General features: G+C 33.4%; 3 protein-coding genes across 4 annotated transcripts; 1 reads left to right on the top strand and 2 right to left on the bottom strand.

The window, feature by feature from the left end:
- Positions 1–498: 498 nt before the first annotated feature.
- LOC111487305 (photosynthetic NDH subunit of lumenal location 1, chloroplastic) lies at positions 499–2962 on the bottom strand. 2 transcript variants are annotated; one of them, XM_023134683.1, is made up of 8 exons: positions 2787–2962; positions 2621–2720; positions 1914–1997; positions 1771–1841; positions 1554–1676; positions 1403–1474; positions 1205–1301; positions 499–744 (listed from the first exon to the last, which is right to left on the bottom strand). In XM_023134683.1, the coding sequence occupies exons 1-8, from the start codon at positions 2841–2843 to the stop codon at positions 641–643; spliced, it is 708 nt and encodes a 235-aa protein (XP_022990451.1). In that variant the 5' UTR covers positions 2844–2962; the 3' UTR covers positions 499–640. The 2 variants fall into 2 exon arrangements, with proteins under 2 accessions (XP_022990451.1, XP_022990449.1); XM_023134681.1 differs by having other exon boundaries at positions 1771–1844; positions 2787–2961.
- An 805-nt stretch (positions 2963–3767) lies between these two features.
- Positions 3768–4483, top strand: LOC111487347. Its single transcript, XM_023134740.1, has 2 exons — positions 3768–4022; positions 4124–4483. The coding sequence occupies exons 1-2, from the start codon at positions 3945–3947 to the stop codon at positions 4205–4207; spliced, it is 162 nt and encodes a 53-aa protein (XP_022990508.1). The 5' UTR covers positions 3768–3944; the 3' UTR covers positions 4208–4483.
- An 813-nt stretch (positions 4484–5296) lies between these two features.
- On the bottom strand, positions 5297–8126 carry LOC111487259 (WAT1-related protein At2g39510-like). The gene is made up of 7 exons (XM_023134618.1): positions 7933–8126; positions 7800–7862; positions 7595–7711; positions 6783–7023; positions 6059–6220; positions 5832–5983; positions 5297–5745 (listed from the first exon to the last, which is right to left on the bottom strand). Exons 1-7 carry the CDS (start codon positions 8124–8126, stop codon positions 5541–5543), a joined length of 1134 nt encoding a protein of 377 aa, XP_022990386.1. The 3' UTR covers positions 5297–5540.
- Positions 8127–13993: the final 5867 nt, after the last annotated feature.

The raw sequence follows: 13993 nt of genomic DNA, 5'->3' as shown, positions 1-13993 counted from the left end.
AACTCCCTCCCAACAATCCTCAACAATCCTTCTCTCAAACAAAGTATACTATAGAGCCTCCCTTGAGGTCTATGTAGCCCTTGAACAGCCTCTCCTTAATCGAAACTCGACTACTTTCTCTGGAGCCCTCAAACAAAGTACACTATTTGTTCGACACATGAGTCACTTTTAACTACACTTTCGAAGCTAGTAATTTATTTGTTCAAACACTTAAGAATTCTATTGACATGACTAAATAAGGAATGATCATGGGTTTATAGGTAAGGAATACATCTTCATTGGAATGAGATCTTTTGGAGAAGCCCAAAGTAAAGCCATAAGAGTTTAGGCTCAAAGTGGACAATATCATACCATTGTGGAGAGTCGTGATTCCTAACATTTACATCATTTTTAAAACCATCTTTATCTTACTATTTCTTGAGAACTTGAAATTATTGTATGTTTCAGAATGTTTAAACCCATGAAATCTAATGCATTCTAATTTTGTTTCATCGTAAATTTAGCTCTGAAAAGATATACCTTACAAGGGAGATAGCTATATACCAACTATATACAACAATATCCAATAGTGCTACATATTAAATGAAAAGGGAACTTTTAAAATAGAGAAACCGAGTGATTTACAACCTTTAGAAACAGCTCAGATATCCAACACTCTGAATGAGTCGGCAACCACTTTAAGCATGTCACGATACCTTCTCCACCTTCTGTCATTTGCCCCAACTATCAAAGTATAGTACCTACCTGCATATTACAAAAAGGGTTGTTGTTTTAAACCGAACATGAGGATAGCAATAAGTTAAAGACATATATCATCGACTAAAGAGTTTGAAGTTAGAGGTTTGAATTCTCCCACCTGTTAAATTCAAGGAGTTAAAAAACTTGCAATGCTTCTATTAACTCATCAGAATATACAAGTGCAAGGGATAAATACAGGTTTAATTCAGCTCAAGATCGGGGACTTCAACACAAATCAAATAGTATTCAATTCACAAAATATTGGTTAGTTATGAACTAGTTTAAGATTGCAGAATACAACTTGATCAAATGAGTTTGGTTAACTTCGATTCTGTTCGAATGAAATTTTTCCAAACATCTCTTGGGGGTAAAAAAAGTATCCTAGATCAACAAGCAAGGGATTTGGAGCTGATAAATCAAAATATGGAAGGGTCCAAAATTCTAAAGGTACAAAATATGAGCTTACCATTTGCAACGGCTATGGTTGCAAAGGAGGTGCGGGAGTATGCTCTAGAACTAAGTTTATACTCAAAGGTATAATAATTTTTCCCATCAATCGTTCGCTGAAACAGGTGAATAAAAGATCAACCAGATGTCCATAAACAGACCTCAAGATAATACTATATCGAAATATGGATTTGGAGAGACTGATAAAGATGCAAACCTCCTTCATGTCGTATATGGTAGCCTTTTGATTTGGTGCAGCATATCGATGTTTTACCAAAAAGTTAACAACCTGCTCGAGTCGAGTCGAGTTAATTATTCAGACCTCTTTCAAGTATATCAAATATGATTTAAATTGAAGATTCCTTTACCTCATCTAATGAACCTTCTTCATGGATATCCTTTTTCTCTGTTGGTATGAACTTCACTCTAACATTCTGTAGTTGCAGGTATCGATCCTTGAATGCCGAATCATGTGCTCTAAAATCAAATTCCTGGACAGGGAACATTTCAAAATTGTTTGTTTTAGTATATTCTTTGGTTTAATACAGAAAAGTCTCATGTTTCTCCTGGTTGAATTTTTCTTACCCTCCAATCAGAAGGGTAATAATAGGAATACCCATCTGTAGAATCTACAAATGCTCGATAATTTTTCGGGACTTCTGCGCATACAGACCACGAAATTAATTTAGAATCCAACATTAGATTATCAGAGAGAAGTGAATTTATACCTTCAGCAAATAGGGGACGTGCAGCAAATAAACTTGTTGCTAGAGCTCCAACTCCCAACAGAAGCGGCCTTCTATTGCATTGACCTAATGTTAATATTCAACATCACAGTATTACGGTCATTACGGAAATCTAGGCTTGAGAAAACAGCGAAAGAAAAGAAAAGAAAAGTTCCAATTAGAACAAATCAAAATCCATTTTAGGAGAACATTCCCACTATAAAAACCATAGAAGTGAGTCATAATTTTGCTAAATTCCAAGCAGAACTTAATCAAAATACTTATTGAGAGAACAATCCCACTATTAAAAACCATAGAAGTCACATAGAAGTTATCATCGATTTTTTCTTTTTCAAACATCAATGTCTGTCTAGGCCAATTTGCGAACACCTTGGTTAATCTCAAAAAACAACTACCAAACTCTACTACATTTGATTGCTAAGTAAATTCATATCATTTTAAATCCTAGATAGGTTGTCACCATGTTTGAACCTATATCTTCGAAGCCCCTTTTGTTTTTGACATTTCTACAAACACCTTGCATGCAAGCTACAAATCTCATATAATTCCACAGTTCTCTAAATTTGAAACAAATTTCCACCAATAAGCAACCAGATTAATTACCAAACGAGCATTTTCATCGCATAAGAAGCAAAACCAAAACCTTAAGCATTGGAATCAACCGAAGAACTTAAAACTACAAGTCTTACTTTCCACACGGGAAGTTCTCTCAGTTGAGCAAATGACGGTAGTACAGGAAGAATACGAACAAGTAGCTGTTGATGGCTCATTGAAAGGAAGCAACCTCGGCTGGAATTAAAGCACAATGAGATACAAGAATTGGGTTGTGTAAGATCAGTCAATCAAATTACTAACCTTCCAATTAGATGCGGACGTCGGAACCCAACTCAAGCATGACGTTGAAACTGCCATATCTGATCCAAACAAGCTCTGTAAAAAAATGGAAACTTAGAATGCTATCCGATCGGGTTGGGTTTCTGTGGTCATCTTGACGACTCTTCTTCTTCTGTTGTTTCTTTCTCCCTTCCCGAATTTTGTAATGTTTAAACCGATTTTTTTTTTTCTTCTTTTTCTTTTTTTATAAATTTGCTGTGCATTTATTTGTCAGCATTTATTAAATTAACACCAATTTTAAATTAAATATTTGTTTTACTGAATTATTAAAAAACTTAAAAAATATATGTTACCACTCTATCACAAAATACTTCTAAACTTTCAAAAATAAATTTTCAAAATTTAAAAATAATATATAAAGTGTTAATAAACGGTTTTCATTTATATATAATAAAAATATTAATTTTTTTTTTTTTTTTTTTTTTTTTTTTTTTGCAATGAGAAGACGTTAACTATTTCTAATTTTTTTTAAATATAGTATTAATGGTAAAAAAAAAACTTTTTAAAGTTTAATAATAATTTTTAAATATGGTTAAAAGTTGTATTTTTAAAACAAAATACAAACCATATTTTTCAGATTTTTTTTTTAAAGTTTAAAGGTTTTTTTTAGGGTTTAAATATATTTTTTTTTATTAATTTACCCTTATTTTCTATTTAAATCTCTATTTTTTTTCCCAAAAATACGTGGGCTCTACTGGAATTAAATATGAAAATTTCAATTCTATTGGCTAAAATATTTTGTTGTTATCGACTTTTAAAAAAATAATTTTAATATATATTACAAATATTTATAATTTTTAGTTCATATTATACATATATATATATAAGATGATCCTAAATCTCCTCCTCTCGACCCGACCCGACCGATAAACATCTCGTATTTGTCTAAATTTGATGCAATTACGATGATCTAGTAAATACGACGTTCAGTGGAGAAAACGACATGTCGACTGTGGATAAAACGACATGTCGACTGTGAAGAAAATCACGAAGAGTCGACTCGACAAACCGACGTTTAGATTGCGAGGTAAATCTGGTGGGCGCGAAATTCTCCGGGTGGAAGAAGGAAGAGAGTTCAGTCCAACGTCTCAATTGGTTCAGGATTAGGGTTTTGAAGAGATGGAAATCAAGAATCTTCTCAAGGACAAGAAATTCTGGTTCGCCTCCTTCCTTATTGCTTGGGCCGCAGCTCTCCAGGTGCAATTCCCTGTTTTAGGGTTTAACTTTTATCTTCACTGCTTTTCTTTTCCCTGTTGAACTCTCTGCTGATTGAGCGTGGGGAATAATTTGTGGTACAGGGGCACATGATGTGGTTGCAGAGGCAGGATTCTTTCAAGCAGAAGTTTGGAACTTCCGATCAAGAAAATGATCCTGAAAAATGAGGCTCAATTTCCATATGTTTCTCCTGTAAGTTCTATTGCCATTAAAGGGGCTGCATCGGCGGGGGCAAATTCCTCATAATGATTTTTTTAGGCTGGATCCGTATGTAAATTTATTGCTAAGTTTTGATGGAAATGCAATACCTTCGGTCATTTTGATCTCTATGAATGAGTACATTTGGTGATCTTTCTTCAGTGGCTTTATTAATTTTGCTGTTATATGAAACATACGATCTGATATTGACGGTAGTTGTTGAATGAAATGCCGCCTTATCTGGATGATCAACTATTTGGTCTTTTTTGTATGTGTGTACCCAATGATGATGACAATTGGGTAGGGATTCCAATTCATTTGGTTCTTCCAACTACGTTTAATTCAGCTTGCTTCCCAAGATTAGCTTGTTTATACCTGACTTGAATGGTCTTTTCAGCTGTTTGTTAGGATAAGATTTAGACCTCAATGAGTTTCTCTCTATGGTAGGTGCGGATTGTCTACTGCTTTCTGCATCAGACAGTCCCTGACATAGAACAGAGTTCATGTCCTTGTTTTAGTTACAATTTTTTTTCTTTTGAAAATATCCTTGTTAAATTCTTCTTATGAGATCCTACATCGATTGGAGAGGAGCACGAAACACCCTATAAGGGTGTGGAAACCTCTCCATGACAGAAGCATTTTAAAAATCTTGAGGAGAAGGCCAAAGAGGATAACATCTGTTAGCGGTGGGATTTGGTCGTTACAAATGGTATTAGAGCCAGATATCGAACGATGTGCCAGTAAGGAGGCTGAGCCCCGAAGGGGTGTGGACATGAGGCAGTGTGCTAACAAGGACAGTGGCCCTCGAAGGGGGTGAATTAGAGGGTCCCACATCGATTGGAGAAGGGAACAAATGCCAGCGAGGACGCTGAGCCCCACATTGATTAGGGAGGAGAGCGAAACATTCTTTATAAGGATGTGGAAACCTCTCCCTAACAGACGATTTTTAAAAACCTTGAGGGAAAGCTCGAAAGAAAAAGTCCAAAGAAAACAATATTTACTAGCAATGGACTTGGACCGTTACACTTATTTTAGTTAGAAATTAGTTGGCATATGAGTGGCATTTGGAATTTAGCTCAGTTATATTACAAATGAAGAATCAGGAGTTGTCCACTTCAGAATTATTTGACCCTGGGTCTACCTTACAATTTGACTACTTTATACACTCTGCATATTAGACATCCTTCCAAATTCACCCAAATGAAACAGAAGCAGAGAGAAATAGAATTGTCTGCATGGACTCTTTCCTAACCCCATCAATGGCTTTATGAAAGTTTTGATGATTGCTCTTTGTTGCTCTTATCAAACAGAACCATCCACTGTCTTTATTCTAGCAAGATCAACTACAAGTTCTTTATCTGAAGTCTTAGGTATGTCGGTTATGGCAGTCGGTTTCTGATCGGATGGGGCTATCTTCTCAATATCCGACTTGTATGGAGCCTGATCCTTGATTTTACCCCACAGAACTAGATAAAGACCTGTAATAATAACAGCTGCTCCAAGAACCCTGCAAAATATTTAGGATCATTTAGATTATTATCACCAAACTCTGATCTCTGCATTGGTGGGCTGTGGAATAGTCAGGTTAATTACCTTCCAAAGTATAATTTCTCAGATAATGAGAATGAACTGATGATTGCAACAATGACCATGCTTAGGGGACTAAATGTACTTGCAAAAACTGGCCCTTTCGTTTTCATTATCGCTGCTTGAATAGTATATGAGACCCCTGAAGACATGATTCCCTACAAGAAACAGGGAACTGTGAATTGTATGAAACTATTTGAAACCGATTCTGTGTTCATTTGATGATTTCTTACACTGTATAAAGGAGCTAAGAGGGTGGAATCTAAATGTAATGACCAGGCAGCAGGATTGTGCTTTTCCATTCCCAAAGCTATCACTGAGGCTTGCACGGCGCCGGTGAAGCATATCAAAGCTGTTAGGGAGAGCTGTGCAGGGTATACCTTTACTGTAATCGCCTGGAAGATTGAAGAAATTAAGAAATCAAAACTCATTTGATAATCCTTTTCTGTTATCCTTTTAAGAGTACCATTCTATAATTGCTACTGTCTCTTCATGTTGTGTCGAATCGAATCGTGTGAGATTCCACGTCGGTTAGGGAGGAGAATCAAACATTCTTTATGAGGGTGTGGAAGCTTCCCTCTAGCAGACGTGTTTTAAAAACTTTGAGGGGAAGTTCGAAAGGTAAAGCCCAAAGAGGACAATTTGGGCTGCTACAAATTGTATCAGAACCAAACATCAGACGATGTGCCACTGAGAAGGCTGAGTCCTGAAAGGGAGTGAACACGAGACAGTGTGCCAGCAAGGACGCTAGACCCCGAAGGGGTGGATTGTGAGATCTCACATCGGTTAGGGAGGACAGAACATTCTTTATAATAGTGTAGAAACCTCACTTAATAGACGCGTTTTAAAAGTCTTGAGGGGAAACTTAAAAAATGACAATATCTGCTAGCGGAGGGTTTAGGTATGTGCTTAGGTATGTGCTGTTCTGATTGAATATCATGGAAAATGGATTTTTACCTGAAGAACAGTAAAAACAGACCAAAAAATGCAGCCTGTAGTGATCATGAGAGCTCCCTTGAGAAAATCTTGCTGGCTGACTGCAGCTGCAGAAGAGTGATGGAGGAGGGTGTTGTTTGTCCATGGCAGGCTCACAATTGGCCCCCTTACCATAGTCATTATCATAGCCCCTCCCACCGCTACCACTGTCCCTAATATCTTTGCCTGGCTTGGCAGCTGCCTTACGTTAACCTTCTCCAGCCTAAACAAAACATAGAACAGATGGGATTCATTATGTGAACTATAGATACCAATGGCGAGAATGACCTTGCAAGGAACCGATCGAGAATTTCATCTCTTTTTTAATTTTTTATTTGCGTGAATCTTAAACTTCTTAGCTCTTAGTCGTTAATATATCATTTAATTAGTACTTGCGTGTGAGATCCCACATCGATTAGAGTGAAAAACGAAACATTCTTTATAAGAGTGTAGAAATCTCTCTCTAGCAGACACGTTCTAAAGACCTTGAGTGAAAACCCTAAAGAGGACAATATTTGTTAGCGATCATGTTAGATGATTACAACTTTTAGTCATTTATATATTTCAATTCCAATATTTATATTTTAGTGTTTCTTTATCAATGATATACATTATTAATTGAGCTAGAAATATGTATTTTATGTATTTTAATAGGATGAAATAGACATATCTGACCATAGACTAAGAAATTACCCATTTCATAACCATAAAAGGTTTTTTCTTTTTTAATATCGGTTAGTAAATATCAAAACATTTAATAAGCATCATATAATTGATGTTTTTTACTAAATTACCGAACAATCCAAGCCAGGAGGAAGATAAGACCAGGGACCATGTTGGTCATAGCAGATGCGAAAGTTGCTGTAGTGTACTTCATGCCCGTGTAATATAAGTTTTGGTCGAGTGCAGGCCTGTCATAAAGACTCAAAAGTTTAAGTTGATAGATTACATTAAATCTAATATTCCGCTAGGTGGAGATTAAGAGTTAAAAGTTCTTACTCCAATAATCCGAGCAAGACAATCTTTCCAAAAACGGACCAAGTCATCTTGGGTCTCACTTTCCTGTTATTAACACGGTTAACCGAACTCTCTCGAAGAGAGATAAAGAGGAGAGAGGAGAAAGAAGAGAGACCTTTCGAAGACGAGAGCTAAAGGAGCGATGACAACAGTGGCAATGGCGTAGCGATAGACGACTAAAACGTGCTGGTTGAGTCCTTGGTTAAGAGCAAACTTGGAAATGATGACCATTCCGGCAGTGATGAACTGCTGAAGAATCACTGCAATAAATGGCCTGGCTTGGCTCCACATTCCGGTGGGATGCTCCATACCGCCGGTGTCGCCGGAGACAAATCTGTAGACGGTAAGAGTTGATATCCATTTTCAGCTTTTTGAGAGGCCTTTTTATAGCGAGGGATTTCCAAACAAAACATGTCCATAAAATCACCACTACGTAAGGGTCACATCACAGCAGAAGAAGCATGTAATATTTATTTTTTCAGGTACGTGCATTCGTGGCTCAAATCCAACCTTGTTCCTTTTACCTAATTTTTCTAACATGTTATTAAATTACACTCCAAACTCTAAATTCGATTAACTAATACTAACTTACGTCTCTATTCATGTTGTCAACCTAAATATAACTTAACTGTTCGAACTTCACGCCCCTACCAATCAAAGAGACCGAAACACTTTCCACTTCATTGAAAAAGGGACGAGGAGAAAGAAGCAAACTTTCTACCGCCTCACAACTACATAAGCCACTAACATCCAGCTTTCTCCACCAACTTTCAGTGCCATAAGCACATAGTGGAGGTCACTCCGACAAGCCATAGATAAAAAATGTGTCTTCTTAATCACCCCATTCCTGTGAGATTCCACGTCGGTTGGTATAAGAGTGTGGAAACCTCTCATGTTAACACACACTCGAAGAATATATCGATTCCACAAAATTTAGAGTTTGATTAAAGTTAATAGTAAAGTTTCTGGAAAAAGCTTAATCATCGTCTACGAATATTCAACTTTGAATTGGATTCCTAGAAACGAAGTGGTTAGAACAAAAGACGTAGACGACATCTATGATTCCACAAAACCGTAGTGCTATTCCAAGTCTCCATTTTTTTGGATATAAAAATTAAAATTAAACCATTATCATCACTAAACCTATTCTTTTTGCGTATACTCCAAGCTAATTAAATTCCAACATTTAAAGGAATTAGCCTTGTGTGCGTTTGCTTTATAATATAATTTAAATTATATAAATAAATTCAACTATTAATTTTTTATTTTTTATTTTTTTAAAAAAAAAATATGGTGTCCTTACTCACTTTAATCAAATCCATTATTTCATTATCACCTTTTTTTTTTTTTTTTAATCTTTAATTTGCTGATCTTTACATGCACTCATTTTCCAATTATTTCTTCATTTCCATAAAGATGCACATTGTACAAACCACCAAAACCCCATTTCTTTTATCAGATATTTTTTTAAAATTTAATATATATTCTATTTATTTATTTATTTAAAAAAAAACAATGGATCACCTACAATAATTTGAGCTAATTCTAATGGATTTGTTGTGAAATTTGGTAAATTTTTATGCAAAATTTGAGTATTATTCTTCTAAAATTGTTTTAATTAAATTATATTACTATTAATTTGTTAATTTTTGGGTTTAATTACAAAAATTCTATAAATTTAATGATATAAATTTTAAGGTCTAACATACCACCATACACAAAATTTATAAATAAATAAACAATTTTATATCTAATAAATTAATTATTTTTAAATTTTTTTTTTAGTGTAGGGACCAAATAAATATAAAATTAAAAATTTAGAGACTAAAAATTATAAGTTTAATTGTATTTTAATGTAAATATATAAAGTTGAAAAAAGAGAAAAAAAATCTAAGCTAATAGATTTATTTTTAAAAAAAATTAAGCTAATTAATGTCTTCTATCAATATATAAACACTTTACTTTTAAAATCCTTTCTCTAGTTTTTCCCCTTTTAATTATTAGACTAAAATATGCATAAATAATTTTAAAAACATAAAAAATATTTAATAAATATTTAATGTTCTTTTAGATTTTTAAATTTCTTTTTTTATAAATTTTGTGTATGGTATTTTTTGTGCCGTTAATATATTCAATATATATATATATATTTAAAAATTTTAAATATAACTTATTAATTACAAATTTGAAAATTAGCGTATTACACATGAGGATTAATATAAAATTTTAAAAAATAAATTCAACTAAGGAAGATAAATTAGTTACATTGGAAAATAATTAAATAATTAAAAGAGGGACATATATGGAATTATATAATGTCATTCGAAAAATATAGTCCAAAAAATGACTATCCTCCTTATATCTTTTTTAAATAGTAAGATATTTATATTTGGCTTATTAACCAATTAATTAAATCAAGGAACCCCAAGTAACTAAATTTTATATTATAATATATATATATATATATATATGTATGTATCTATGTATTATTGTTCTATATCTAAATCATTAATTATTTTTACTATATATTTTAAAGATCGGCAGCTAATTTCTTTGAAATAATTTTAGAAATTATTTTAAACCCACTTTATATTATAATTTATTTATTTTTTTTATTATTATTTATAAGTAGATGCTTGTACAAAAACAAATAATTTTATTTAAAAAAAATAATTTTTTCCCCAAAAGTTATTACAATGTACATAAGAGATTCTTCTAAAAGCACATGAGCGGTTCAGCGGTTCAAGGAAGTGGACCAAACAATGGATGTTGATGGGCTAAAAGGTCTTTTCATCTTTTTAAAAGGCATTCCAAAATCAATTTTAGTAGTTTGTTCATAATTTGCTAAAAATTTAACCTAACTATTTTAGTTTTAAAAAATTAATGTTATAAAAGTTGTTTTTCTTTAATTTTTATTAATATTTTCAAAAACTAATTCATATTTTGAAAATTAAAAAAAAAAAATAGTTTTTAATCACTTTGAAGAGCGAAAACTATCATCATAGACAAACACGATCATTCATTTTCTTTGAATGTTTCTTAATCATCATATTCTCAAGATTGCACCCATTTACATGTAGTTTCAGTTCATTCACGTACCCTTCATTTACTGGGATGTCATAATTAACATTCGTAATAAGTCTAATATGCAAAATACATATAAAATAGGTAGACTTTCGATAAATGAATTACATAAAGATGCGACATTTTCAATCTCGAGACAAGGATTCTATTCAAACTAGTAGTACGAGTCAAAATGATTATATTCACCGAGCAAGATTCGTGAAAAAAAAAACATTTACATTTGGTCTAAATTGAGGCCAATTTCAAAATTAATAAAGCTAAGAAAATTAGTTAAATCATGAAAAAGATGATGATGTTGACTGTTAATGAATATTCTTAAGAATATCTTCGTATGAGGTTGATGTTACTGTTGATGAATATTCTCAGAATATGTTTTATGTATACTAAAACAAATCTACCTAAACTAAATAACAATAATAATATTTTACTATTCTCCTGCGACATGCATACTTGTATTAGACGAACACGTCTCTCCACAATGGTATGATATCTCTCGTGAGTTTGTTTTGGGCTTTTCTAATGATCATGAGTTTATAATCAATGAATACTATTTTCGTTGGTACGAGGCCTTTTGGAAAAACCCAAAGTAAAGTTATGAGAGCCTATGCTCAAAATGAACAATATTATACCATTTTGGAGAGTCGTGTTCATCTAACACGTTGCTTATAAAATGATGACTATCTCATAACCTTAAAAAAAACAAACATCTTTTTAGCCTGTTTTTTTTTTTTTTTTTCCTCACTCGAACATTTCTTAGAAAAAATTCTAGAAGGTCGCACAACATCAAACGGTCCTAAATGAAATACGCTTAATTTTAAAATTTATATGATTGAGTAACGTATTAAAATTAATATATTGGAACGTCCTACTCATAATAGAGGCTACAAGATCATATATTAAAGAAAGGGTTGGTGTTTAAGGTGGGAAATTAACAAAGTAGTGTTGGCGTATTGGGAACAATAAGTGATGGATGTACATTTAACGGCGACTAATTCTAGCTTTTAGCGAATTTGCTTTAATTTTTCAACTAACCCACTTCGTCAATTATTGTCCTATTATACTAATTATTTTTCTATTATCAATTAATTGTTTTGTTTATATCGTTACATGTATTTTTTTTTATAGCATATAGTTTTAATGATGATTATATCCAATAATTATTTCATTTTATGCCCAAACATATACCAAATTAAACCCACTTAAATTCGTGGCCATAAAAAATTGCTTTTTTTAGGTAATTTTATCTCATTTTGTGGCCTAAAATAATTGCAAATCAAGAAAGAAACATTAAATACACCTTAATTTGTAATAATAATAATAAAATAATAATAAATTTTTTGTTTAATTTGTACAAATGTACATGCAATAATCATATTGATTTTTTTTCTTTAAAAAATTAGTTAATTGTAGGTCCACCGCTAGCCGATATTGTTCTCTTTGGGCTTTTCCTTTCGAACTTCCCCTCAAGGCTTTATTAAAACATCACACCCTTCTAAATGGTGTTTAGTTCTCCTCCCCAATCAATGTGGGACATCACAATCCACCCCCTTTAAGGCCCAGTGTCCTCGATGGCACACCGCCTCGTGTCTACTCCCCTCCCCAATCAATGTGGGATATCACAATCCACCCCCTTCAAGGCCCAGTGTCCTCGATGGCACACCGCCTCGTGTCTACTCCCCTCCCCAATCAATGTGGGATATCACAATCCACCCCCTTCAAGGCCCAGTGTCCTCGATGGCACACCGCCTCGTGTCTACTCCCCTCCCCAATCAATGTGGGATATCACAATCCACCCCCTTCAAGGCCCAGTGTCCTCGATGGCACACCGCCTCGTGTCTACTCCCCTCCCCAATCAATGTGGGATATCACAATCCACCCCCTTCAAGGCCCAGTGTCCTCGATGGCACACCGCCTCGTGTCTACTCCCTTTGGGGATCAATCTTCTCGTTGTTTGACTCTAATACATTTGTAATGCCCCAGGTCTACCGCTAGCAGATATTGTCCTCTTGGGGTTTTCCCTTTCAAGCTTCTCCTCAAGGTTTTAAAACGCGTCTCCTAGGAAAAGGTTTCCACACCCTTTGTAAAAGGTGTTTCGTTCTCCTCCCCAACCAATATGAGATGATATCACAATAATAATGGTATTGTTTGTTTTAAATTACACAAAACTTTACCGTATTTTATTTTATTTGCCTTTGTTTTCATCTTTTTCATTATGATTCAAAAATTGAAGTCTCGAAAATCAGGGTGTGACACGAAACATATCACATATTGAATATATAGTATATAATAAGATATATATATATATATTTCACCAACGTTAATGCAAGTGAGAGATTGTTAGAATTTGTGCCTTAAAATGTCGTAATTAAATTGTGGAAGCGAATAAATTACAATAAATTTAATATTTTATAAATATTTTAACAACTTGAGAAATGGCATCCATCTCATATTCCATGAAATATGAAAGGGGGGATGATTAGGAGACAACCATTGCAATTGCCATCCATCTCATCATACTTTGGGGAAAAAGACAATCAATTTATTTATTAACTTATTCTCAAATTCCAAATTTTAAATTATAATAATAAAACCCTTTTAAAAAAAATTAATAATTAAAACCTAGATTGTATATTTTCGTTAATCTGCATGAAAATAAAATTTACTTTAATATAAATAGATTTTAATTTAAATTAATGCAAGATAAATAACAATAATTTGCGAAAATTAAAATTTTTTAAAAAATAAACTAAGAAATAGGCTAAATTGAGGGGAGGTTGTTCGAGGGCTTCAAAGAATTAAGAAAGCCTATGAAGAGGCTCTGTAATAACTCAAGTCCACCGCTAGTAGATATTGTCCTTTTTGAACTTTCTCTCGTAAAGAACGTTTTGTTCCTCTCTCCAACCGATGTGGATCTCACAGGCTATGTGGAGTAATTTGTTCGGGGGGAGGAATGTTGAACATTATCGAGAGGAGTAATGGTCTCATGTCAGCTAATTAAAGGGAAAATCATGAGTTTTTAAGTAAAGAACACATTCTCTATTGGTATGAGACATTTTCGTTAAGAATTACTCGACCTAATGGTTTGCATGAGC

This window comes from Cucurbita maxima, unplaced genomic scaffold (assembly GCF_002738345.1).
Source record: "Cucurbita maxima cultivar Rimu unplaced genomic scaffold, Cmax_1.0 Cma_Scf00012, whole genome shotgun sequence".
Classification (NCBI taxonomy): Eukaryota; Viridiplantae; Streptophyta; class Magnoliopsida; order Cucurbitales; family Cucurbitaceae; genus Cucurbita; species Cucurbita maxima.
Note: the sequence above shows the minus strand (reverse complement) of the source record. Positions and strands in the feature narration are given on the sequence as shown.

Excerpts from the sequence above, each read along its gene's own strand:
- LOC111487305 (XM_023134681.1), bottom strand. The coding sequence starts at position 2,843 with ATGGCAGTTTCAACGTCATGCTTGAGTTGGGTTCCGACGTCCGCATCT. Across the intron at positions 2,721-2,786 it reads CGTCCGCATCTAATTGGAAG|CCGAGGTTGCTTCCTTTCAA; the intron begins GTTAGTAATTTG and ends CTTTAATTCCAG. Across the intron at positions 1,302-1,402 it reads CCATATACGACATGAAGGAG|CGAACGATTGATGGGAAAAA; the intron begins GTTTGCATCTTT and ends CACCTGTTTCAG.
- LOC111487347 (XM_023134740.1), top strand. The coding sequence starts at position 3,945 with ATGGAAATCAAGAATCTTCTCAAGGACAAGAAATTCTGGTTCGCCTCC. Across the intron at positions 4,023-4,123 it reads CTTGGGCCGCAGCTCTCCAG|GGGCACATGATGTGGTTGCA; the intron begins GTGCAATTCCCT and ends TTTGTGGTACAG.
- LOC111487259 (XM_023134618.1), bottom strand. The coding sequence starts at position 8,126 with ATGGAGCATCCCACCGGAATGTGGAGCCAAGCCAGGCCATTTATTGCA. Across the intron at positions 5,984-6,058 it reads TCTTAGCTCCTTTATACAGT|GGAATCATGTCTTCAGGGGT; the intron begins GTAAGAAATCAT and ends TGTTTCTTGTAG. Across the intron at positions 5,746-5,831 it reads GAGAAATTATACTTTGGAAG|GGTTCTTGGAGCAGCTGTTA; the intron begins GTAATTAACCTG and ends AATATTTTGCAG.